The sequence below is a fragment of the Theropithecus gelada genome, chromosome 14 (assembly GCF_003255815.1).
Source record: "Theropithecus gelada isolate Dixy chromosome 14, Tgel_1.0, whole genome shotgun sequence".
Taxonomy (NCBI): domain Eukaryota; kingdom Metazoa; phylum Chordata; class Mammalia; order Primates; family Cercopithecidae; genus Theropithecus; species Theropithecus gelada.
The window spans coordinates 59,150,315-59,176,316 of NC_037682.1; the positions used below are offsets into that span (position 1 = coordinate 59,150,315).

The 26,002-nt window shown below is 46.4% G+C and overlaps 3 protein-coding genes and 1 pseudogene across 11 annotated transcripts in view; 2 read left to right on the forward strand and 2 right to left on the reverse strand.

Annotated features, from left to right (window-relative positions):
• Positions 1 to 19,908, reverse strand: part of DNHD1 (dynein heavy chain domain 1) — a 90,778-nt gene extending 70,870 nt beyond the window's left edge. The window contains exons 1-5 of the mRNA XM_025356234.1: positions 19,854 to 19,908; positions 19,557 to 19,652; positions 19,121 to 19,365; positions 3,117 to 3,199; positions 1,823 to 2,660 (exon numbers count right to left, since the gene is read on the reverse strand). Of these exons, the coding sequence (XP_025212019.1) occupies positions 1,823 to 2,568 (746 nt within the window). The 5' untranslated portion in view covers positions 2,569 to 2,660; positions 3,117 to 3,199; positions 19,121 to 19,365; positions 19,557 to 19,652; positions 19,854 to 19,908. The remainder of the gene's footprint in view (positions 1 to 1,822; positions 2,661 to 3,116; positions 3,200 to 19,120; positions 19,366 to 19,556; positions 19,653 to 19,853) is intronic.
• TIMM10B (translocase of inner mitochondrial membrane 10B) lies at positions 2,545 to 19,956 on the reverse strand. 3 transcript variants are annotated; one of them, XR_003115604.1, is made up of 5 exons: positions 19,854 to 19,931; positions 19,557 to 19,652; positions 19,121 to 19,365; positions 3,117 to 3,199; positions 2,545 to 2,660 (listed from the first exon to the last, which is right to left on the reverse strand). XR_003115604.1 is itself a non-coding variant. In XM_025356257.1 (3 exons), exons 1-3 carry the CDS (start codon positions 19,890 to 19,892, stop codon positions 19,189 to 19,191), a joined length of 312 nt encoding a protein of 103 aa, XP_025212042.1. In that variant the 5' UTR covers positions 19,893 to 19,956; the 3' UTR covers positions 16,816 to 19,188. The 3 variants fall into 3 exon arrangements, 1 of the variants encoding a protein (XP_025212042.1); XR_003115603.1 differs by lacking the exons at positions 2,545 to 2,660; positions 3,117 to 3,199 and adding an exon at positions 16,816 to 18,573; XM_025356257.1 differs by lacking the exons at positions 2,545 to 2,660; positions 3,117 to 3,199 and having other exon boundaries at positions 16,816 to 19,365; positions 19,854 to 19,956.
• LOC112606155 lies at positions 12,166 to 13,793 on the forward strand (annotated as a pseudogene).
• Positions 19,926 to 24,892, forward strand: ARFIP2 (ADP ribosylation factor interacting protein 2). 7 transcript variants are annotated; one of them, XM_025356246.1, is made up of 8 exons: positions 19,926 to 20,179; positions 20,953 to 21,093; positions 21,344 to 21,440; positions 22,055 to 22,272; positions 22,453 to 22,674; positions 23,215 to 23,372; positions 23,521 to 23,695; positions 24,142 to 24,892. In XM_025356246.1, the coding sequence occupies exons 2-8, from the start codon at positions 20,995 to 20,997 to the stop codon at positions 24,295 to 24,297; spliced, it is 1,125 nt and encodes a 374-aa protein (XP_025212031.1). In that variant the 5' UTR covers positions 19,926 to 20,179; positions 20,953 to 20,994; the 3' UTR covers positions 24,298 to 24,892. The 7 variants fall into 7 exon arrangements, with proteins under 7 accessions (XP_025212031.1, XP_025212032.1, XP_025212033.1 ...); XM_025356247.1 differs by having other exon boundaries at positions 22,154 to 22,272; XM_025356248.1 differs by having other exon boundaries at positions 19,959 to 20,125; positions 20,993 to 21,093; positions 22,154 to 22,272.
• Positions 24,893 to 26,002: the final 1,110 nt, after the last annotated feature.

Sequence of the window (26,002 nt, forward strand, 5' to 3'; positions counted from 1 at the left end):
TCATTCACTTCTGTATCCCTAGAATCTTACAGTTCCTAATAAATGTAGCTATCCAACACTTATTAAATGAATGAATGCCTGGGAAGCCACTCCTGGAGAACATAATGCAAATGAAGCCATATTAGCTAGACCTTAGAGGTTTACTGCCAGGTTCAAAGGTAGGACAAAGAACTTGATCCCTTCCCAACCTCTCAGCCCATGCCAATTCAGTTAAGTTCCCCTAGGAAACGAAACTTGTACTCAGGGCACAGGGCAGCTCTTTGAAAAAGGAAAAGATTCCGATAGGCCTACCATAAATTTGTGGCATTGGCCACCTTCCATCAGCACCCCAGGAGCCTACCTATCTATCCAACATTAGGCTTTAATGGAAAGACTTCACCCAGCCATAAACTTACAGCAAAAACTGCGGAAGTCAAGCTTAATTAAAGGTAAAACTAGCCTTCTTCCCAAACAGTAAATGTGCCACAGACAGCTGCAAAGCATTGTCTAGAAAATGAGGTCAGAGGACAAGAAGAATTCCAAGACTAAAGTTAAAGAACTCTCTTGGGCGCGGTGGCTTATGCCTGTAATCCCAGCATTTTGGGAGGCCAAGGTGGGCAGATCACTTGAGACCAGGAGTTGGAAACCTAGCCTGGCCAACGTGGCGAAACACTGTCTCTACCCAAAATACAAAAATTAGCCGGGCATGGTGGCATGAGCCTGTAATCCCAGCTACTCGGGAGGCTGAGGCAAAAGAATCACTTGAACCTGTGAGGCAGAGGTTGCAGTGAGCCAAGACCAGGCCACTGCACTCTAGCCTGGGCGACAGAGTGAGACTGTTTCAAAAAAAAAAAATCTACAGTTAAAGAACGCTGAGAAGAGAAGGTCTCTGTAAGCATTCTGAAATCCTGTAGAGAGCTCTGCCAGCCAGATATTTTTAAAAAGAAAAAAACAGGGCTGGGCGCAGTGACTTACGCCTGTAATCCCAGCACTTTGGGAGGCAGAGGTGGGCGGATTATGAGGTCAGGAATTCGAGACCAGCCTGGCCAACATAGTGAAACTCCGTCTCTACTAAAAATACAAAAATTAGCTGAGTATGGTGGCACATGCCTGTAGTCCCAGCTACTCAGGAGGCTGAGGCAGGAGAATCACTTGAACCCGGGAGGTGGAGGTTGCAGTGAGCCGAGACCACACCATTGCACACCAGCCTGGGCAACAGAGTGAGACTCCATCTCAAAAAAAAAAAGAAACAAAAGAAAAAAATATCACTCAAGGGGCCAGGGTGCCCACATTGGCAGGACAAGAAGACTCTGGAAGGGTCAAAATGAAATTCTATCCAGTAGTGCTGCCAACTCCACTCTGCCTTGGAGCTGTTTTAACTTACATACATGTGGTAAGGACACTCAGACATGCATTCCCTAGGGGTACCTTGAGGGAAAGACCCAGCATCCAGGAATCAACTCACGGTAGGCCTGGGCAATGTTAAGTGATTATGAATGAATTACAGAAAAAGAATTAAGGAGACTTCTGGCATCATCTAAGAAAGAAGCCTGGAAACTGAAAAGTGAAGCTGTTATTCTAAAGCTTTGGCTGCCTCATAGCTGACTTCTGATTTTCATTAATTTCTGTATTTCTCCATGGGGATTAACACTAACACCACTGGGTTTATTTTGCAGAGAAAAAGGAAGAGGAAAGTAGCCTCACACTAGCTTTGCGTGGAGTTGGGTTAATCCCTATGATCAACAGAGAGCTGGATCTAAATTTCCAAGTCACCCTACAGGCACCCATAAAACAGCTCCTTTTTCTCCTCTGCTCAAAGCCCTAGACTCAGTCCCTCACTTACCTGGTCTCTTTTCTTCCAACAGGCTCCTCCTCTGCATTGTCAGTGTCACTGCTTTCATACTGTACAGGGATGTCCGTTGCCAGTGCCAAGGGAAGGAGACTAAGTCCATCCAGCCACACAGCCTCTTCTAGGGCCACCTGAGCACCAACAATGCCCAGGCAGTGCTGTAGCTCGGGTAGTGTCAATGGTCGCAGCCAGGTGGCCAGCTCCTCCTTTACTTGCTGCCTACTCCACCGGGCCTGCACAAAAGGGCAAGCTGGGCATGGGGGCCTGTGATGGAGCCTCTGCTTCTGGGGACAGCAGTCAGCATGGGAAGCACTGTCTAACAAAGAGCTGTCTGGAGGAAAGGCTTGGTTAATGGCACCTAGCAGGTCCAGATGGAGGTGGGTTTGGACCCAGGGTGCCCAGCAGTACAGCTGCTCCAGGAAGGGCAGCAAATCAAGGTGGCCAACTAGCAACTCACGATATGGAGGCAGCAGACCCAGTACTGCATGCAGATAGTGCCAAGCTGCAGGGCTACTGTCCTGCAACACAGCTGAGAACAGAGTTCGGAGCTCAGCTAGCAGGAGTTCCAGCACTGTGGGCTGCTCTGACTCAGTCGCTGGCTTCACGAACTGCCTCTGTTTCTGCTGACGGGCCAAGGGCTCTTCTTTGCTGTCCAAGACACATATGGAGTGCCAAGACTTAAGGGCATCAGATGATGTCTCATCAGAAGACAAACCTACCCTCTTCTCCTCTGGGACCATGAGGAGCTGGGCATTCAACTGCTGCCGAAGTGACCTTGCCCACAGCTCAGGCTCCAACTGCCAGTTCCAGGATGCCAGATGCCGGGCCTCACCTGCATGGGCCAGCCCAGGAGAGGGGCCAGAGAAGGGACCTCAGGTTCTGGGCAGGGGATGGTCAGAGTCAATGGGGTTAGGAGGAAGAAAAGACCTGGGACAGGGAAATAGATGGAGCTACAGAGCAGAGCCAGACCAGCAGAGAGCCTTTCCTGAGACCCTCAGGCCCTCCCTACTGCTTCCCCAAAGACTCTGGTAAGGAGCAGGCCTAAGAAAGAGGTGAGAACCCTCCTGGCAGAAGAGCTCCTTCTTACCTCCCAATACCCTGTCCCCCTCACCTGGCCTAGGGGATTTAGGAGGCAAGGCAAGGGAAGAGAGCCCGATCTTCTGATGAGGTTTCATGGAAGAGTGCCTGCTGAAGCAGTGAATGAACTTAGACTTGAGTTCCAGTCCGAGGCTCACCCTAATCATAGCCACCCATACACGGAGAGACTGGCACACACACGTGCAATCACCTGAAAAGGCAAACTGACACACCGACAGAGCTCACTCTGAACCTCAGTCACAGCAGGAAATCTGCACTCCAGCTGGCGATCGCCTGAAAAACGGGTTAACAGGTCGTCACTCAGAGGCAGCAAAGCCCCAGTCCCATGACGTCTTCGCCCACAGGCTAAGGAGGTCGTGAAGACAGAAAGCCAAGGAGCAGGCACGGCAAATGACGGTCAGGATGCGGGTAGGGGAAGACGTTAAGAAGGGGCAAAGGAGGGGGGCTGGGAACGCGGGGAAGAGGAGGCAGCCTCTGTGGGAGGGGGTCCTGAGCGCAGGGGCGAGAGCGGATCCTGGGGAACAAAGAGAAACGGATCCCGAGCCGAGGACTCACCCCGCAACTCCACCCGCACCCAGCAGTTAGAACCGTTACAAGATCCCAGAAGGACTGAGTCTTTACCAGGAGCATCCGGGGGAGCCAGAAAGAGGAGGGGCCAGGGTCCGATATGGGCGGGGCCGAGAGGGGAGAGCCCGAGCCAGGAGGGGCCGAACCAGGCCGAACCTGTGGGCTGAGGCTTGCCTGGGACAGGGACCTGCAGGGGACCAGGCCGGGTCTGAACGTGCAGCACAATTGACTCAGGAGACTAGCAATCCAGAGGGTGTCGTAAGCAGGTGTTTATATCTATACAGTGTCTAAACTAGTGCCAGGTCTTTGGTATGTCTTTGGTACTTCCCCATCCTCACCCCCAACGTATCCATCTACCCTATCCCACCTCCCCACAAGAAGCCCGAATAAAACAAAATTCTTGATCTCAAGGAGTTCAACATCTATTTGGCACAGGGGGAGGGATTTTGGGGGGGGAGAGCTTATGGAGGGGCTGATTTTTAAAAATTAAGTTGAATGAGGCCGGGCGCGGTGGCTCACACCTGTAATCCCAGCACTCTGGGAGGCCGAGGCGGGTGGATCACGAGGTCAGGAGATCCAGACCATCCTGGCTAACACGGTGAAACCCCATCTCCACTAAAAATACAAAAAAATTAGCCGGGCGTGGTGGCGGGCACCTATAGTCCCAGTTACTCCGGGAGGCTGAGGCAGGAGAATGGCGTGAACCCGGAAGGTGAGATTGCCCCACTGCACTCCAGCCTGAGCGACTGAGTGAGACTCCGTCTCAAAAAAAAAAAAAAAAAAAAAAAAAGTGAATGATTAAAATAAAAAAAAACAAATTCAGCCCCACCTCTCCTCTGAAATCCAGATTAGTATATCCAACTGCCTACTTAATGTCTCCACTTGGAGAGCTTATAGGTATCTCAAACTTAAAATATCCAAAAGCAGGCTCCTAACCACCCTCTCCCCACCAAAGAAATGCTGCTTCTTTCACTGTCTTTCCCACCTCAGTCAATGGCAAATCCATCCTTTCTGGTTTCTTACATCAAAACCCTGGAGTCAGCTTTGAGACCTCTTCCAAACCCCTTCTCTACCCCTCTTTCTCTCTCTCTCTCTCTCTTTCTCTTTCTCTCTCTCTCTCTCTCCCCCCCCCCCCCCCCCGTAAGTAATCCTTCAGGAAATTCTGTTGGTTGTACCTTCGGAATATATCCAGAATCCAACTATTTCCCACCATCTTAAGTATGACAACCTTGGTCTATGCTGCTATCATTTCTCACCTGGGTTTTCCACAGCCTTCGAACTGTTCTCCTTGCCTCAAACCCTTCTCATGCTTCTCATCATTGCCCCTATAATCTATTCTTTTTAGAGCAGCCAGTGATCCTTTTCAAATATAGGCCGATCCTATGACTCCTCTGCTCAAAGCTCACTAATGCCCCCTTATCTAATTCCTTCAACTGAAGGCCAAAGTCCTATCATGGCCTACAAATTGCTGATAACTGCCTGCTACCTCTATAGCCTTCTCTCTCCATATTCACACTCTACTACCGCTGTGCCTGCATCACACCAGACATACTCCCACCTCACAGACTACACACATGCTGTGCTGTCTGCTTATGTATCAGTTTGGAGATACTCAAGTTATGATTGTTATTTTTCTGTAGAGACAGGGTCTCACTATGTTGCCCAGGCTGGTCTCGAGCCCTGGCCTCTAGCAATCCTCCCACCTCAGCCCCCTAAAGTGCTGGGATTACAGGTGCGAGCTATCATGCTTGGCCGTGATGGTTCATTTTATTTGTCAACTTGACTGAGCTAAGAGATGCTCAGATAGCTGGTAAAGCATTATTTCTGGGTGTGTCTTTGAGGGTATTCCTGGAAGAGATTAATATTTGAATAGGTAGACTAAGTAAAGATCATCCTCACCAATGTGGATGGACATTGTACAATCTGTTGCCTAAACAGAATTTAAACAGACAGCTGGTGGATTTGCTGTTTTAGCTGAGACATTCACCTTCAGTCCATGGACATCAGTGCTCCTGCTTCTCAGGCCTTCAAACTTGGACTGAATTACACCACCAGATTTCCTGGTTCTCTAGTTTGTAGACAGCAGATTGTGGGACTTCTCAGCCTATCAGTTCTGTTTCTCTGGAGAACCCTCACTAATACACAAGTTTTCTGGAGCTGCGTAACAAGTTATAACAAACTAAGCAGCTTAAAAACAACAGCTACGCCGGGCGCGGTGGCTCAAGCCTGTAATCCCAGCACTTTGGGAGGCCGAGACGGGCGGATCACGAGGTCAGGAGATCGAGACCATCCTGGCTAACACGGTGAAACCCCGTCTCTACTAAAAAATACAAAAAACTAGCCGGGCGAGGTGGCGGGCGCCTGTAGTCCCAGCTACTCGGGAGGCTGAGGCAGGAGAATGGTCTAAACCCGGGAGGCGGAGCTTGCAGTGAGCTGAGATCCGGCCACTGCACCCCAGCCTGGGCGACAGAGCAAGATTCTGTCTCAAAAAAAAAAAAAAAAAAAACAAAAAAAAAAAAAAAAAAAAAACAACAGCTACTTAGTATCTCACAGTTCTGTAGATCAGATGTCCAGCATGACTTGACTGGATTCTCTGCTCAGGGTATCATAAGCCTGAAGTCAAGATGTTGACCGGGCTACTCATCTGGTGGCTCTAGCGGGTGGGGGGTGTGGGGGTATCCCCTTCCAAGCTCTTATGGTTGTTGGCAAGATTCGGTTCCTTGCAGTTGTAAGACTGATGTCCCTGTTTTCTTCATGGCCATTAGCCAGGAGCCACTCTCAGGTCCTAGGGGCCACCTGTCTTCCTTGACATGTGGTTCCTCCATTTTCAAGCCAACAATAGTGCCTCAAACCCTTCTTATGCTTCACACTTTTCTGATGTCCCCTTCTGTAACCATAAAGAAAACACTCTGCTTTTAAAGGGCTCATGTGGCTCATGTGATTAGATCAGGCCCACCCAGACAATCGCTCTTACAGTCAACTATGCCATATATTATAATCTAATCACGTAAGTAAAATTTGTCATATTCACAGTCCCATGGAATATGCAGGATATACTAGGGAGATATATACTAGAGAGCAGGAAATCTCAGAGACAGTGGTCCCCAACCTTTTTGGCACCATGGACCAGTGCAGTGGAAGACAATTTTTCCACGGACCAGGGGAGGGGTTAATGGTTTTGGGATGATTCAAATGCATTACATTTATTGTGAGCTTTACTTATTTTATTATTGCATTGTAATATATAATAATTATACAACTCACCATAATATAGAATCATTGGGAGCCCTGAGCTTGTTTTCCTGCAACTAGATAATCCCATCTGGGGGTGATGGGAGACAGTGACAGATCATCAGGCATTAGATTCTCATAAGGAGCATGCCACCTAGCATGTGCCATTCACAATAGGGTTCATGCTCCTATGAGAATCTAATGCCACCACTGATCTGACAAGAGGCAGAGCTCAGGTAATAATGTGAGTGATGGAGAGTGGCTGTAAATACAGATGAAGCTTCATTTGCTCACCCACCACTCACCTCCTGCTATGTAGCCTGGTTCCAAACAGGCCATGACTGGTACCAGTCTGTGGCCTGGGGGTTGGGGACACCAATCTAAAACTTCTACCTACCACACAAATGCTGTAATAAAAAGACCCAAAATATCATGGCTTAAACATGATAGGTTTTTTCTCTCATATAACCATCCAAATATAAATACTCTGAGGCTAACATGGTAGCCTTTAGTTGTTCTGCCTTCTCGAAGGAAGTAGTTCTCATCTTTAAGGTCCAAAGTAATTTACCACCATGTGCCGGGTCCCATCCCAACTAGTGAGATGGAGAGAAAAGGAAAGAAGGCATACCCTTTCTTTTAAGGGCACAGCCTGGCAACTGCATACATCAATCACATGACCAAACCTAGCTGTAAGGAAAGCTACAAAATCTAATCTTTATTTTCAGTGGTCATATGCCAAAAGAAAATTTAGAGGTTCTTTTCGTAAAGAAAGAGGGAGACAGTGGATACTAGGGGACCACTAGTGGCTTACACAACTAGTTGAACAGTAGAAGAGTGAACACTTCTTCAAGATGCTCTCAAGGCTTACTCTTTCATTTTAATTCTCTGCTCAAATGTCACCTTATTAGTGAGTTCTTCCCTAACTGCCCAACAGAAAATAGCAACTCTCTCCCCAACATTCTTATCCTCTTTATCTGCATTACTTCTCTCCATAGCACTTATTACCATTTCATATAAACACTTATTTATTTCCTATTTCCCCTAACTAGAAACATAAGCTCCATGGTAGCAGAGATTCTGATTGCTGCCTACTCTATCCCCAGCTCCTATACTAGGCACCATGAGTACGTGATCAGAAAATATTCGTGGAAAAAAATACATGAATGTATAACAATCTTCATTTGTGAGTAAGAAGATAGGCTCTGGAATCAGACTGCCTGGATTGAAATCCTAACTTCATCACTTACTAGTCATGGGATATTTTACCTCAGTTTCACTTTTTGAAAATGAAGATAATAATGTCTACCTTATAGTATTGTTGTGAGGATTAAGTGAATTAATGCACACAAAATGCTTTAGAATAGAGCCTGGTAAGTAGTTGACATTTGATATAATTGTTAAGTGTTTGATTGTTATTCATTTTGACATAACCGTGAACAAGACAAAGGATTCAGTGAGGGCATGAATAAAGAGCATGGACAACTCTTTCATAAAAGGGCAAGGAGGAGTACCTGAGTCACAATAGGCCTGAAACAAGGAAAAGGTGGGTGCAGTGGCTCATTCCTGTAATCCCAAAACTTTGGGAGACTGAGGTAGAAGGATCACTTGAGCCCAGGAGGTTAAAGCTGCAGTGAGCCGTGATCACACCACTGCACTCCAGCCTGAGCGACAGGGCAAGACCCTGTCTCAAAAAACAAAAACAACAACAACAAAACAAAATCAAAGCTCTTCAGACAAAGACAGAAAGGATTTCTGTTCAGTAAGCTCTGCTGAACCCTCAACACTGCCTAAAACCCTGTTTCTTTTGTCAGTTCACTCCTCCATTCTGGGCAATGAGTATTTCAAACCTCTTGTACTCTCTCATCTTCCATTTCCTTCTGCTTTATTCTCAGATGATGACTTTATCTTCTATTTGAAAAAAGGAGATGCTGTATTATCAATTAGCATTCTCCAGAGAAGCAGAATCAATAATATGCATTCATATAAAGAGATATATTTTAAGAAATTGGCTAACACATGTGTGGGGGCTGGTAAGTGTCCAAAATCTGTAGGGCAGGCTGGCATGATAGAAACTCATGCAGAAGTTAATGATGCAGCCTTATTTTTTCCTCTTAATTTTTTTAAATTTTTACTTTTTTAGAGACAAAACCTCACTCTGTTGCCCAGGCCGGAGTGCAGATCATAGCTCAGTGAAACCTTGAACTCCTGAACTCAAGCAATCTTTCCATCTTGGCCTCCCAAAGCATTCGGATTACAAGTGTGAACCACTGCACCTGGCCTGATGCTGGAGTCTTGAGGCAGAATTTCTTCTTCTCTGGGAAACCTCAGTTTTACTCTGAAGGCTTTCAACTGACCCACATTATCAAGAGTAATCTCCTTTATTTAAAGTCAACTAAGTGTAGATGTTAACCATACCTATAAAAATGCCTTCACAGTAACACCCAAATTAGTGTTTGATTAAATAACTGGGTACTATAGCCTAGCCAAGTTGACACACAAAACTAACCATCACATGCTATTTAAAAGGAATTCTCAGGGCCGGGTGTGGTGGCTCACACCTGTAATCCCAGCACTTTGGGAGGCCGAGGCAGGCGGATCATGAGGTCAGGAGATCGAGACCATCCTGGCTAACACAGTGAAACCCCATCTCTACTAAAAATACAAAAAATTAGCCGGGCATGGTGGCCGGTGCCTGTAGTTCTAGCTACTCAGGAGGCTGAGGCAGGAGAATGGTGTGAACCTGGGAGGCGGAGCTTGCAGTGAGCAGAGATGGCGCCACTGCGCTCCAGCCTGGGCGACAGAGTGAGATTCTGTCTCAAAATAAAATAAAATAAAATAAAATAAAATAAAATAATAAGATTAAATAAAATAAATAAAATAAAATAAAAGGAATTCTCGCAATCTCCAAATGCCAAATTTTAAAAACATTTAGATCTGCTCTTATCCATTCCTCCCTCCTTCCTGTTACCAATTAGAGATGCTCTTTTTCTCTCTAAAGGCAAGTTCTATACATTTGTTCTGGGACTATTCTTTCTTGCTTCCTTTCACTCAACAAATATTTACTAAGTATCAACTGCATCAGGCACTGTTTTCAGTGTTTGGTTATATCAGTGTACAAAACAATGTTCAGTTATATCAGTGTACAAAACAGAAACAGTGACAAAAATTCCTGAGTTACAGAGCTTACATTCCAGTGGGAGAGACAGATAATAAAGAATAAAATGACACTTTGGAAGGCTGAGGCAGGCAGATCACAAGGTCAGGAGATTGAGACCATTCTGGCTAACATGGTGAAACCTCATCTCTGCTAAAAATACAAAAAACTAGCTGGGTGTGGTGATGGGTGCCTGTAGTCCCAGCTACTTGGGAGGCTAAGGCAGGAGAATCGCTTGAACCTGGGAGATGGAGGTTGTAGTGAGCCGAGATCAAGCCACTGTACTCCAGTCTGGGCAACAGAGCGAGACTTCATCTCAAAAAAAAAAAAAAAAAAAAAAAAAAAAGAATAAAATGAATAAACTTACATAGCATGTGAGAAGTGATATGTGCTATGGAAAAAAACAAAGCAAAGGGAATCAGGAATGTCTAAGGGGAGTATGGGCTACCATTTAAATAGGATAATCAGAGTAAGCCTTAATAAAAAGGTGACATCTGAGCAAAGACTTGAAGGAAAGGAAGACAGACCTTCTCCCTGTCTTTTGTCTGGTTTGTTTTATTATTTTGAGACAGGGTCTTGCTCTGCCACCCAGGCTGGAGGGCAGTGAGGTGACCACGGCTCACTGTAGCCTCAAATCTCCCGAGGTCAAGCAATCCTCACACCTCAGTCTCCTAAGTAGCTGGGACTAGAGGCATGTGCCACCATGCCCAGTATATTTTGGGTTTTGTAATTTTTTTTTTTTTTTTTTTGTAGATATGGGGTCTCACTATGTTCCCCAGGCTGCTCTCAAACTCCTGGGCTCAAGCAATCCTCCCGCCTTGGCCTCCCAAAGTGCTGGGATTATAGGTGTGAGTCACCATGACAGGCCTGTCTGGTTAATTTTAATTCATCCTTTGGGTTTCAGCTTCAAAATCACTTCCAGTGAAGCTCTCCTTCATCCCTCAAACAGAAAAAGTTTGCACTACTGTATGTTTCCATTACAAGATACATTTCTTCTTTATAACATTCATCACAGTTGTGATTACTGGTCCTATATTAACCTTCACATAACTACGTTAAGTTCCAAGAGAACACGGATTGAATGTTCTTGTTCAGCTCTGTATCTGCAGGGCTTATGCTAAAACTGGTAAAACCAGTCACTCAAATATCTGTGGAATATGTGAATATATGATGAATGTGGGGCATACCCAGAAAAGGAAAAACAGAATCTCTATTACATGTAACTAAGCTAATTCCTAACTAATCAAAAGGGGTCCAGACTCAAGACAAAAAGCTATTAGGAAGCACTCTGTTGAGCCTGTATCTCTGTGCTGGAGCTGGAGGGACTCCTTTTTTAAAAATTAAATTAAAAAAATGTTAAAGTGTAACAACAACAAAAGCTGTTAGGAGACTGCTGCTGTAATCTGTGTAAGAGCTGATAAAATTTTAAGGGGCCAGGTGCAGTGGCTCACACCTGTAATCCCAGCACTTTGGGAAGCCGAGGCAGGTGGATAACCTGTCAGGAGTTTGAGACCAGCCTGACTAACATGGTGAAACCCCATCTCTACTAAAAATACAAAAAGTAGCTGGGTGTGATGATGGGCACCTGTAATCCCAGCTGCTTGGGAGGCTGAGGCAGGAGACTTGCAAGGCGAGGCAGAGGTTGCAGTGAGCTAAGATAGCATCATTGCACACTAGCCTGGGCAGAGCGAGACTCCACCTTAAAAAAAAAAAAAAAAGAAGAGCTGATAAAACTTTGGTTAATGTAATAACAATGAAGATGGAGAGAAGGAAAAGGGTTCAAGAGATATTTAAGCAGAACTATAGGACTTAGAAATTAGATGGAAACTATGGAAACTAGAATGGCAGAGTGATTTGCTCCAGATGGGGTCTTTTAGATGTTGACTGATCTGTGACTTTATTAAGTGTAGAAGATACCACCTACCGAGATTTTGGGTGTAAAACATCTTTAAATCATTGACATAACATCAAAGGTTAGATGTGCAGGTTCACTTCTGTCTCTTCTGATAAAAAGCCTTTCTCTTAGTTATATTAATAGTAAATTGAGCTGGGAGGAGATTCAAAGATGTTCATTCAACAAATATTTGTTGAGCACACATTATATGCCAAGCACTGTGATAAGGATACAATGGTGAGCAATACAGTCATGGACTCTGACTTTATGAGGTATATAATGAAACACCATTAAAAGCACTACACACCGGCTGCTTGCTTTGCTCCATGCCTCCCCGATGAAGCCCCTGTCATAGCTGCCGCCAAGCCTGCCACCACCACCTCTGAGCAGAAGATGACTGTGCCACCCAAGTATGCCAATCTTGGCAAATCTGCCAGGAATGTCTTCACTAAGGGCTATGGATATGGCCTAATAAAACTTGATTTGAAAACAAAATCTGAGAATGCATTGGAATTTGTAAGCTTAGGCTCAACCAACACTGAAATTCACTAAGGCAGTCTGGAGACCAAGTACAGATGGACTGAATATGGCCTGATGTTTATGAAGTGAAACACACAACACTAGGACTGAGATTACTGTGGAAGATCATCTTGCAAGTGGACTGAAGCTGACCCTTGATTCATCCTTGTCACCTAACACTGGGGGAAAATGCTAACATCAACACCAGGTACAAGCAGGAGCACATCAACCTGGACTGTAACCTGGATTTTGACATCGCTCGGCCTTCAATCTGGGGCGCTCTGGTGCTGGGTTACAAGGGTGGCTGGCTAGCTACCAGATAAATTTTGAGGCTGCAAAATCCTGAGTGACCCAGAGCAACTTTGCGGTTGGCTACAAGTCTGATGAACTCCAACTTCACACTAATGTGAAAATGGGACAGTTTGGTGGCTCCATTTATCAGAAGGTAAATAACAAGTTGGAGATCACTGTCAATTTTACCTGGACAGCAGGAAACAGTAACACTGATACAGTTTGTCTGTGTCCCCACCCAAATCTAATCTTGAATTATGGTTCCCATAATTCCCATGTGTTGTGGGAGGGACCTGGTGGGAGATAACTGAATCATGGGGGCAGTTTCCCCATACCGTTCTCATGGTAGTGAATGTCTCACGAGATCTGATGGTTTTATTAGGGGAAACTCCTCTCACTTGGCTCTCATTTTCTCTCCTGCCTACCACCATGTAAGATGTGACTTTCGCCTTCCACCACAATGGTGAGGCCTCTGCAGCCACGTGGAACTGTGAGCCCATTAAATCTTTTTCTTTATAAAATACCCATTCTCAGGTATATCTTTACCAGCAGTGTGAAAACGGACTAATACAAACACTCACTTTGGAATACCCAAGTATCTGATCAACTCTGACACCTCCTTCTTGGCTAAGTGAACAACGCTCGCCTAATAGGTTTAGAATACACTGAGACCCTAAAGCTAGGTATCAAAATGACACTGTCAGCTGTCCTGAATGGCAAGAATAACAATGCCGGTGGTTACACACTAGGTCTGGAACTGAAATTTCGAGCATAAATACTGTACAATTATTTATTTTTACATTATTTTGCAGCAGAGCTACCTTTAGAATTTAGTGTATCTTTTACTGTATGCTTGGGATGCAAGCATTGCTAAATGTTAGACTTCCAGGCTAAGTATGTTAGATTTCCAGGCTAAAGATAATTCAGTTTTAAAATGTTACCCTTTCAGAGATAGAGAAGAAACCCAATTCCAAAAAACGTCCTTTCAGGTATAGACTTGGAGAGGCAACTTGGTGGCCCCTCCTCAGAAGCCAGTTTTCTTTTTTATCTAGAAATGACTGTACGTGGAAGTTGGTAATATGTAGGCATTTTGTAAATTCATATTGAGTAAATGAATGAAATTGTGACTTCCTGAGAATTGAACCTTGGTTTCCTAACCCTAATTAATGATAGGCTTGTTGCTTGATGGTGTGTGCAAACTCACTTGAAAGAGACTCTTTTAGACAGATCTTCGTGATCTTTCCACCCCAGTTAATCATCACCTCTTTTACACCAAAATGTCTGCAGGGTGTGGTAACTGTTTGTTTTGTGCCATTCTGGGGTAAAGAGGGTAGATGTGATGAAGCCAATAATTCAGGACTTAATTCCTTCCCATGCCGTGGTTTTGTGCCCTTCCACCAGAATATGAAATAGCTTCCACGAGTTCCAGATATAAGCTTGGAAGAATCACATGGTGATAACACTCAGAATCTAAATTGGACTTCTGTTGTATTCTCACCACTCAATTTATTTTTTAGCAGTTTAATGGGTGTATTTTAGAGTCTTCCATTTTGTGTGAATTTAGATCCTCCCCTTCAAATGCTGTAATTAACATCATTCAAAGTAAAATTTGAAAAATATATTGAAAAAAGTGTGATATACCAAAAGCATGAGGAATTATGGGAGCTGGAGTCTGGGAAAGAGTTATCTGAGGAAATAGTAACTAGGATCTCAAGAATGAGTAGATAAAGGCAGAAAGCATTGTAAGCCAGGAAACAGCACATACAAAGGCCTTGAGATGAAACAGCATATGACAATTTAGAGGAAGCGAAAGAAGGCCAGTGTGGCTACAGCACAGAAGGAAAGAGTGAAGTGTGATTTAAATAAATTCAGCAAATAGTATTGACAGTCCATTGTTACTGATAAGATAAAGCTGGAAGTAGACAGAGGCTGGATCATGCAGGCCTTTGTAGGTCATATTTAGAATCTCAGTTTTTATCCTAAGAATGGGAAGCTATTACAAAGATTAAGCATTAGTTTTTATTTTATGGCTTGAGTGAAGAAAAGATTGAAGGGATACAAAGTGTGTATCGGAAGCGCAGCAACTGCAGTAATCCTGGTGGGAGATTACGGTGAGGGTGGAGAGAGGTAGTGAGAATCCAGGGATATTTAGAAATGTAAACTCATAAGATTTGGCAATTGAGTGATAGGAGAAAAAGGGAAATGCCTTCTATCTTCTCCAACTGGATGAGTACCAGGCATAGGATAGTTTATTAGGAAATATGTTGAATTTGGGATGTTTTTGAGATACTTAAGTGGAGATGTCAAACAGCTTGGAGGAGATCTGGAAGTTACCAGTAACTGAAGTTCAGAGTGGGGAAGAAACTGTCCTAGGAAAATTAGACTGAGAAGAACAGGACCTAGAAAAACTTTTAGATTTAAAGGCTGGGAGGAGGATGAGCCTGCAAAGGAGGCTAGGCAGCTGTGGTCAAAGAGGTAGTAGTAAAACCATGACAGTACAATAAGACACCAGTGGAAGAGTATCAATGATAAGAAACTAGAAAATTATACCAAATGCTACTGAAAAGTGAGGTAGTGAGGACTGGGAAATAACCACTGGATTCACCGATAGGAAGGTGATCACCAAGGTGACCTTGGTAAGAACCATTTCAATAGAATGAGGGTTGTAGAAGTCAAAATGGACTGGGTTGAGGAATGCAAATGGAAAATGACTCGTAATATGGAGAGGCCCAAACTATCTGTTTTGAGAAGTTTAACTGTAAAGTAGAAAAGATGGAAGCATAACTGGAGGGGAAATGAGATATGAAGTGGTTTATTAACAGGGGAGTCTTTAGCATGTTTAAACACTGATGAGAAGAATTCAGTAAAGTGGAAGTCAAAGATCCACCAAGAGGGAAGGACTAAGATTCTGAGAACAGGAATAAGCACTGGCCTTAGACAGAGGTATGCTTGCCTTGTTTAGACAAGAGAAACAATGATGCATATGTGTGGGTAAGTAAGTTGGAGGATGTTGAGAGAATTACCGATACCTTCTACTTTTGTCTATGAGGTAAGAAACAGTTACTTGCATAACGTGAAGATAATGGTGCGGGGGAGTGACAAGAGATTTAAGAATGTTGGTTTGAGATAGTTATTGCAGGGAAAAGTTAAAATGACTAGAAAAATCTAGGACTATGGGGCTGAGACTACATTTGAAGCTGATAACCATGGATTCATAGTGATATAAATTTCTCCACAGTTGTTTCCTTGGGTGGCATTTAGCTGTCCAAATGCAGGCACAGATAAGTTTCACTTTATTTAAGGGTTCAAAAAGAGATGAAAGGCAAGGAAATTCAACCTATTGCACGAAAACCACTAGTTTAAGCTATACAGCAATCTAAAGAAGGAAGGTACTAATGCAAAGTAGAAGCATTGGTTGCAGTGAAATCAGAGAATGATGGAATAGTTCAATAAACCAAGTGGAAGGAATATGGTCAATAAATAAGGTGCAAGTATTTTGAACATAGAGCAGTTTGTGGTGATGATAATGGCCAAGACATGACAAACGGAGTGAGTGGCCAAGACAGAGTGGAAATCATCAGAGATTGGGCCAAATAACTAAGAGACAAAACACCAAATAAAGTGTCTATGTAAATGTTAAAATATCAAGGAGTGGATAGGAAGACCAAGGGCTAGCTATTTAGAGTAAAGTAGCAGCATAGTAGTACTAAATGAGAGTGGCAGACAAGTAATGAGAGGGTTGTATGGATGAACAGCCTCAAAAGAATAAGGCTTTGCAAAGGAGTGGGCAGTTCTGAAGTCACAATGGCAAGAACACCAAAGTATCTCCAATGTTTATGTTTATGATAATATGATAAAACTTGTCAACATCTATTCTTTAGTGCTGTGCTTGGAATATCACATTGCTCCCATTATGCCAATGGCTATCACTTTATGGCAAGACCTGAGGACCAGGTTATGGAAGGCAGAGTGGTAGGAATAAAGTTTTTCTCCTTAACATTAAACATTTTTAGAAACAGGAAAGAACCAGGGCAAGAGATTGACATTTTAAGAAAGGGATTAAGAGAGAGGTCAGACTGAGGGACACTTGTTTTTTCATGCCTAGCGGCAGGTTAAGTACAGACAGAAGCTCTCAAAGTTCAAAGAGCAAAGGCTTTAGAGTCAGACAGATCTATGCTCCTAGCTCTTTTTTAGCAATTACTATTATGTGACATGGAAGGACAAGAGCACAGATAATTCACAATGGAAGTTGATTCCAAGGATACACACACATGTTGATGTGGAAGGGTCCTCTCACCAGCAGCACAGTATCACAGGTCCCATCCTCCTGTCTTCTGGAAGTTAAGAAGTTCAAACCTGTTTTACTTGCATTTATATTTCCCAAGGACAGAATGCCACTCAGTGGGTAAGGTCCTGGTCAGCAACTTTTACCTTCCTAACATCTCTGTTCAAGAGATGGCAGCTAAATGGGGCAAAAAACATGATTGGAACCACTTTTCTCAATAAGACAATTTGTATAGGCCGGCAGCAGTGGCTCATGCCTGTAATCCCAGCACTTTGGGAGGCTGAGGTGGGCGGATCATAAGGTCAGGAGTTCAAGACCAGCCTGACCAATATAGTGAAACCCCATCTCTACTAAAAATACAAAAAAATTAGTTGTGGCACATGCCTGTAATCCCAGCTACTTGGGAGGCTGAGGCAGGAGAATTGCTTGAACCCGGGTGGCAGAGGTCGTGGTGAGCCTAGATCGCGCCAATGCACTCCAGCCTAGGCAACAGAGCGAGACTGTCTCAAAAAAAAAGAAACTGTGTATAAAAGGGCCTTCTGGCACATTCTGAATTCTTGCTTCCTGATCTGTTAAGTGAGGCTAATACCTCTTACTTATAGTTGTGGTAAAGATTAAGATAAAGCATGACATCTACCAAAATCAGAACCTACACAAAGTGGGTGCTCAATAAATACTATCTTAAGAGGCAGCCTGGTGTGTTAAAATGAACATGGACTTTAAAGTCAGATTTGCACTTTAATACCCTACTTGAGAATTTCAATTTTCTGCTCTGTAGATAGGATAGAACATCTGCTTTGTGGGTAGTTGTAAGAAGTTTTAAAATTATTACTGTGGAAACCAATGTCTAAGAGCTTCAATTCCTCTAAAACAGGAAACAGGGTCACCTGATGAGGGGTATGGGATTAAAGACAGCTGTGAAGGTGTAAAATAACTGTCATGGTAATTGGAGAAGGAAATGGACCAGGAACCCATAAAGGTGCATGCTGGTGTGAGGACTAGGTCGAGGTTGGAGGTCTTGAATATTTAGTGGCATTCATTACACAACTGTTTTTTTCTAGCAGAAATAACAAAGACAGAATAAGTGGAATGATACAAAAAGATGGCCAAGGGTGGCAAGAAAATGGGGTGATGGAATGATATGCTATTCAGGCTGCTGAATACAGAAGTAAATTACACAAAGTTGGGGGGCGGGGGAGGCAATAATGAGAAAAGAACAGAGAGGCTGGAATTAGAAATCACAGAATGTACTCAATGAGACCAATGTGGGGCAGATGATGGAAAGCTGGAATTAGGAGATTCTAGACAAGCAGTGAAACATTAAGGTAGCATTAAGGAAGTCCCGAAGATTTCGTTTTATCCTTTTTATCATAACCATTGCCATCTACTTCTCCCTTCAGTTTCTCTTCCTCAGATTTGGCTGTATTGCAGAATACGGTCCCCAACTTTCTCCCTTCCCGATTGCCCGTAAGACAAGCACACAGACCTTGGTTCAAAGGTTTTACTGCTCATCCTGAGAAGACTGTACATACTAAGAAAGTAACAACCTGGGGAAATGGCTGAAGTTCCAAGACTCCAGACTTCTTACAGGTTTCATCTCTCTTCTGTGGCCACTAACTTCTCAAGGAGGCAGTGCCCAAAAGCCCTGTGGTTTTTTGATCCGTTGTACTTCGACAGCTTCTCCTTTCCCTAGATCCAGCAGAATTCTAGACATATAAGACATAGTTCACAAAACAACAGTTATGAACCAACAAATACTTGGTTCACGGTTATAAGCCATTGAAGTCAGTCAGACTTAAGGACAACTAGACAGAGCTCCCATTTTCTGTCATATGGGCAGGAACCATTCTCCTGTTGTATCAAATGGCCTTCTGGTACATTCTGGAATCTTGCTTCCTCATCTATTTAGTGAGGCTAATACTACTTACTCGTAGTTTTGTTGTAAACTAAGATAAAGCCTGACATATTACTCATTTTAAAATTGTACACACAGACCCTGCTTTAACCAGATGCCTGCAAATACTCAGGTTTTCCTTCTACATATAGAAGACAACTTATCAGCTGCCAGGGCTGAAGCCAGCAGATATGGCTAAATGACAGAACAAAGGATTATGCCAATAAAGTATGCAAAGCTTCCTTGCCCGGAATATAAATCAAACAGAGTAAAAAGCGAGTATATTGGCTCCAGGAAAAGGAGCAAGGACAGCCAGTTTTCAGGCAACCTCGAATTATCTCCGTTTAGGATTCACCAACCCTAAGGTCCACTGGGTCCTTCAATCTGAGGGTCCATCCAGGGCCTTCCCTCCTGGGGTTGGGGATGGCTAGCTGCCTGATGGAGAGACCCCAGGCTGCTCAGCAGCAACGCCTGGCACAGCCGAGACAGCCTCGTAGTCTGCGATGCGGCGCTGTACCAGGGCAGGCATGAGCTGCACGTAAGCGGCCATGAGGCGGTGGTTGGAATGGATCAGCTTCCCAGCACAGCTGTGCAGACAGGCCTCCTAGAAGGAAGATAGGGTTTAAGCGGAGGACAAAGGTGTCCTGTCGGGCCCGCCTCCTTCCTTCCCCATGCACAGCCTAGGGGTGAGGGTCTGGGAAGGCCAGGACCAGAGGTAGGGGAAGTGGGGTGAGGAGGGAAGCAGTCTACCGCTAAACTCTGTTTGCAGCGTAACCTCCTTACACAGTTCCCCACCTCCTCAGCGTCCAGAGCTCGGTGGTGCAAGCTGGGCACACAACGCTGGAAGCAGAGTTCTGTCATCCGATTGTAGACCAACAAGAAGTCACGCAGCTGGGAGAAAACCGGGACCACGAACTCAGCGATATGTGCCCCACACTTCTACTCAAGGTCGCGCCGCCCAAAGTTTCCCAGGCCCGCGCACCATAACCCGAAGTTTCCAGCCCTCAGATCCCTGGCTCTATGGGGTTTCCGCGATGTGTGCAGGAATGCGAGCTGAACGTCTGGCCCCGAAACGACTTAGTTCTCACTCACGTTTCTGAGTTGCTGTTGCTGCTGCTGCTGCTGCTCCATCACGCCACCGGCGCATGCTCTACGCCACTTCCGTTTCAGCTTCTCGGTGCCGCCCCGGAAGTAACCTCTCGCTGCTCTCGAGAACCAAGCTAGAGTATCGCCTTGCCCCGGCTGCGACGTCACTTCCGCCCTTATAATCTGCGACGTGGCCGGCTTCTTCTGCCCGGGGAGGACGTCACTTCCGCCGAGTCCCTGACCTGCTGCTAGGATCGCGACGGGAACTGGAGCCCGAGGTCCCCGCGCGGCCCGGGCCTGGCGCCCTGAGGGGAAGAGCGGCCCGGCCCGAGGTGAGAGGGACATGCTTGGGCGACGGGAAGTTGAACGCACAAACCTGTCCAGAGGGCAAGATGCCCCGAGCCCTGGGGAAGAATGAGGACACACCTGATGTCCAGGTGTATGGGGGTGGGGGCGGGGACTCACATACCTGGGAGACTGACTGTGGAAGGGATCACCGATATGCTGGTAAAGACAGGCTTTTGCCAGAGACTGGGAACATACACCAACTGATCTAACTAAGGCCTGGTGGGGAGGGCCCGAGGAAGAGGAGTTGTATGAGACGGAGGAGGGGAGACCCCCTGAAGGAAGGGGGAAGAAACACTAAAGGAGTGAGAAAGGCCAAGCAATGGAGAACAAACCTGAATGGGGGGTGAAGACCTGAGCCCTGGAAAGGGTCCATCTCCTGCTCAGCATAAACACGCCTGCATGGAGATAAGTTCTAAGAGAGCATACTTTCCCTCTTCACTGTTGTATTTTCATTGTCACAAATAGTGCCTGACACAGAGTAGGCACTCACTAAATGTCTGCTGAATGACTGAATGAGTGTAGAATAATCACCAGAGGCCTGGTGAGGTTGGGGGCTTGTGAGAAGACACCGTGCTTTGGTGTGCCTGTGTACAAATGTGCATTTTGGAGGGGAGAAATACATATACCTGAAGAAAGGAATGATGACCAAACGCTGGGACACTCAAACCCTGGGACAGCCTTTAAAGAAATGACAGAGGAGGCTTCCTTCTTCTAGAGTGCTGGCCAGTGCCCAGAACTTCTGTGTTGGGCTTTGCAGGGTGCTGGGGTGGAGAGTTTTACTCCAATACCTTTCCTAGCCATGACGGACGGGATCCTAGGGAAGGCAGCCACAATGGAGATCCCTATCCACGGGAACGGTGAAGCCAGGCAGCTTCCTGAAGATGATGGGCTGGAGCAGGTGCTTCTGTTTGATTCTTCTAATTGTTTCAATTTAGGAATCCAATTTATAAATCCTGGGTTCTCACCCTCCATTCCAGTAGCCTTCCCCTGACTTATCTGACTCCCTTAATTTTACATATCATTTTGATTCTGTGCAGACTTCCCTTGTGTAGTGTCTTTATGATGCTTGAATCCAAACTTGTTCCCACCTCCAAAATGCTTCTGCAGTCCCTATGTTCCTGAAGCAACCCCTCTTCTCTGGCCTATAGGACCTCCAGCAAGTGATGGTGTCAGGACCCAACCTCAATGAAACCAGCATTGTGTCTGGTGGCTATGGGGGCTCTGGTGATGGACTCATCCCCACAGGTATGAATGTTCAGAAACAGGAAGCTTGGGTGGAGGAGGGGACAGGAATGGTTTGGGGAAGCATAGGATATGTCTAGGAAAGCTTGAATTATGTCTGGAGATCTTAGGAACTTCTGCTTGTAGGAATCCCATGGACTCTCCTCAGCCCAAAAGCAACTCCCAGCATTGTCCATCCATTTCCCTTTTGCCACTTGGCCCCTGAAATGGCTCATTCGTCCTTTCCCTGCCACCACCTGAGTCAAGTTAAGACCTACTTCACAGGAATGCCCCCGCTCTACAGCTTGAGGCTGAGTTGGAACTTTGTGAGGCTTTTCAGAATTTTTAGATTCTAAAGTTTAGAGGAACAAACAGCCCTGAATCTCACACTAAGATTCCACATGAGAATGCAACCAGGTTTCTTGTTATCATGACCCACCATCCTTGACTCCTGCTGCCCCCAAACTCAGTGTATTTTCTTCTGTTTCCTCTGCCCCTATACACCAACAACTCCCTGCAAACCCCTCCTCTGGCCTCCAAGGAGGCCATATGTATATCAGGATTTGGTTATCACTGTGCAAGGTCCGAGTTCCTCCTAGTAAACAGGAGAATCCAGTTGTCTCTAGCATCTCCTTCAGGGAAGTCAATTTCATGTGCTGGGAGAGAAGCATGGGTGGGGCCACAGAGGTGTCTGGTGTATCTGAGAGAGGCTGGTGTCAGAGAACTTGATCCTTTAGGGTCTGGCCGCCATCCATCTCACAGCACCACTCCTGCTGGCCCTGGAGATGAGGTGGCTCGGGGCATTGCTGGAGAAAAGTTTGACATCGTCAAGAAATGGGGCATCAACACCTATAAGGTAGGATTTGAGCACCTCTCACTTCCCCAAAACGCATTATGGGTACCTTTTTCCCCTTTCCTCATGATCGTAATATCCCATCTGTGGCTGAGAGTAGGAGCCTGGGTGGCGTTGGGGTAGATACCTGTTGTGTCAGGAGGCTATCAGGGTCTCTGATCTATTGCCCCGTTTCCCAATCAGTGCACAAAGCAACTGTTATCAGAACGATTTGGTCGAGGCTCACGGACTGTGGACCTGGAGCTAGAGCTGCAGATTGAGTTGCTGCGTGAGACGAAGCGCAAGTATGAGAGTGTCCTGCAGCTGGGCCGGGCACTGACAGCCCACCTCTACAGCCTGCTGCAGACCCAGCATGCACTAGGTGATGCCTTTGCTGACCTCAGCCAGAAGTCCCCAGAGCTTCAGGTGCCTCACCCAGACCAAAGAGGGTGGGGGAACTGGGCATGGGCCCTCCCAGGCAGTCATTCGTCATCCTCCCTCCCTCCTGCAGCCCACAGGGAGAACCCCTTCAGGGTGGGCCCAGCCCTACCCCCAGCAGCACTCACCTGTGGAGGCAGCCTAAGGGTTTGTACAGAGGTCCAGAAGTTGGAGGGGGTGGGGGAGGGGGCACACTAGGTGCTTCACAAATAACCCCTCTCTGCATTGGGGAGAATGCCTTCAGTGCTAAGCCTAATCAGAGCCCCTGCCCTGCTTGCCACACTAGCTCTTAGACTGTTCCAGTCTTGTGAACTTACCCAAGAATGCCCACCACCCACATTCCTACCCCAGGTATCCCCAGGGTGACCCCACTGACTTTTTAGCTAAAAGAGCTTTGCTGGAGGCAGTCCTTGGTTCTTCCAGTTTTGCTGGCTGTTTCCTCCCCAGGGAGGAGGGGAATGAAGGGCTCTACAGCTCCAGTCAGGTAGGTAGTATTATTCAAGGTCTGTTCCTCCCTTCTGCCCTCAGGAGGAGTTTGGCTACAATGCAGAAACACAGAAACTGCTATGCAAGAATGGGGAAACACTGCTAGGAGCTGTGAACTTCTTTGTCTCTAGCATCAACACACTGGTCACCAAGACCATGGAAGACACGCTCATGACTGTGAAACAGTATGAGGCTGCCAGGTGTGGGCACTGGCAGGGCTTAGGGTTTGGGGAGTTGGCTGGCATGGGTTGAAATTTGGGCATTAGGGGCATAAGAATTCAGGAAGGAAAGGAGAGTATGTCTTGAGGATAAAGGGGTGGAGACCAGCCTTTATCACCCCCTTCCCAGGCTGGAATATGATGCCTACCGAACAGACTTAGAGGAGCTGAGCCTAGGCCCCCGGGATGCAGGGACACGTGGTCGACTCGAGAGTGCCCAGGCCACTTTCCAGGCCCATCGGGACAAGTATGAGAAGCTGCGGGGAGATGTGGCCATCAAGCTCAAGTTCCTGGAAGAAAACAAGGTGCCTACCCCACCCCCTTGACCCTAGCCCACCTTTTCATCTGTGACACTAACCTTCCCCTCAGACCCTCCCCATTATTGAATGACAAAATGCAGCCTAGCTAGGGAGTAGAATGTTACCCCCTCAACCCCTGGGCCTTTCCAGATCACCCTCCCTCCAATTCCTGGCCCTTTCCTGTTGGAGGATTTGGCTGCTGGTCCCAGGAACATAACTGGGAAAAATCTCCCCCTGAGCTGGGATACCAAAACCCTAGGCCCAACAAATCCAGTGAGGTCTCTTCCATCAGACTGACCCTTCTCTGACTCCCTGGGTAGAGTTCAGCCCCTACCCCAAAAGCACCATCAGAGCAGAGTCCTTGTGCCCCTGGCCTGTGCCTGGGCTCAGGCTCATAGACCCTCAAAAAGGGCGCCTGAGTCCAGCCTTAGCTGACCCTGCTGGACCTCCAGATCAAGGTGATGCACAAGCAGCTGCTGCTCTTCCACAATGCCGTGTCCGCCTACTTTGCTGGGAACCAGAAACAGCTGGAGCAGACCCTGCAGCAGTTCAACATCAAGCTTCGGCCTCCAGGAGCTGAGAAACCCTCCTGGCTAGAGGAGCAGTGAGCTGCTCCCAGCCCACCTTGGCTATCAAGAAGGACATTGGGAAGGGCAGCCCCAGGGTGTAGGAGATTGGACATGGGACATCCCTTGTCACTTGCCCTCTGGCTTGGGCTCCTTTTTCTGGCTGGGGCCTGACACCAGTTTTGCCCACATTGCTATGGTGGGAAGAGGGCCTGGAGGCCCAGAAGCTGTTGCCCTGTCTATCTTCCTGGCCACAGGGCTTCATTCCCAGATCTTTTCCTTCCACTCCACAGCCAACGGCTATGACAAAACCACTCCCTGGCCAATGGCATCACTCTTCAGACTGGGGTGTGCCCCCTGACCAATGACAGAGCCTCAAAATGCCCTGTCAGCCAATGGCAGCTCTTCTCAGACTCCCCTGGGCCAATGATGTTGCGTCTAATACCCTTTGTCTCTCCTCTATGCGTGCCCATTGCAGAGAAGGGGACTGGGACCAAAGGGGTGGGGATAATGGGGAGCCCCATTGCTGGCCTTGCATCTGAATAGGCCTACCCTCACCCACCCACCCAGTTTAATTGTGCTTAGAGCCCAAGAAGATTGGGATCTAGCACTAGGAATAAACCTTTCATAAAAGCAGGCCCAGCGAGGTCAATTTGTGGGGGACTCTAGGAGGGTGGCCTGGGTGGAAACATGCTCAGTCTAATCATACACCAGAACCCTATCAAGAGCTGGGGCCAGGCAGCTGAAGTCACAGGTTTCAGAGATGGTTTGAAGGCCCAGTCGTCTCTCCCAGCCCCAGTTGGAGCCAAAGTTTTATTTGTCCTTTAGCCAGCACCAAGATAGCTATGGATCTTAAGAGCACCAGATCCAGAGGGGGTTGGGTTTGCTGACCATAATGCATTGATTCATACAGCAAATATTTACCGAGTGCTTTTATTTGCCAGGCACTGCGTTAGACCCTGGGGGAACATCAGTGAATAAAACACGGTCCCTGCCCAAGTGCCTAGGGCCTATTGGGGGAAAGAGACAAGTAACCAGGCAACTACAAAACAGTGATAAGCATTAGGATACAGAAGTACAGAGTGCTATGGGAGCACCAAGGAGGAGCATCTGGCATAGACTGGGGTGGAAATGAGGATGTCAGTTTGAAAGCTGAGACCAGGCTGGGCGCAGTGGCTCACGCCTGTAATCCCAACACTTTGGGAGGCCGAGATGGGTGGATCACGAGGTCAGGAGATCGAGACCATCCTGGCTAATCTCTACTAAAAATACAAAAGTTAGCTGGGCATGGTGGTGGGCGCCTGTAGTTCCAGCTACTTGGGAAGCTGAGGCAGGAGAATGGTGTGAACCCAGGAGGTGGAGCTTGCAGTGAGCTGAGATTGTGCCACTGCACTCCAGCCTGGGCAACAGAGCAGGACTCTGTCTCAAAAAAAAAAAAAAAAAAAAAAGCTGAGACCTGAAGGGTGAGTAGATAACAAACAGGCAGGGTAAAGGGAAGAGCATCCCAGGCAGAGAGGCCAGCATATAGTGAAGGCTCTGAATAGGAACTAGGAGGAACTGCTTGGAATGAAAAATGAAGAGGGAGTGGCTAGATGAAGACTGCAGGCTGGTTAAGGACTTTTGCCCTCTGGAGAAGGAGCTGAGAATTATTTTGAGCAGAAATTTGACTGCATGGGAGAAGTATAGGGTTGAGAAAAGTAGTCCTCTAAGGCTTAAGATAGTGTCATATAGACTCCAGTTCCCTCAT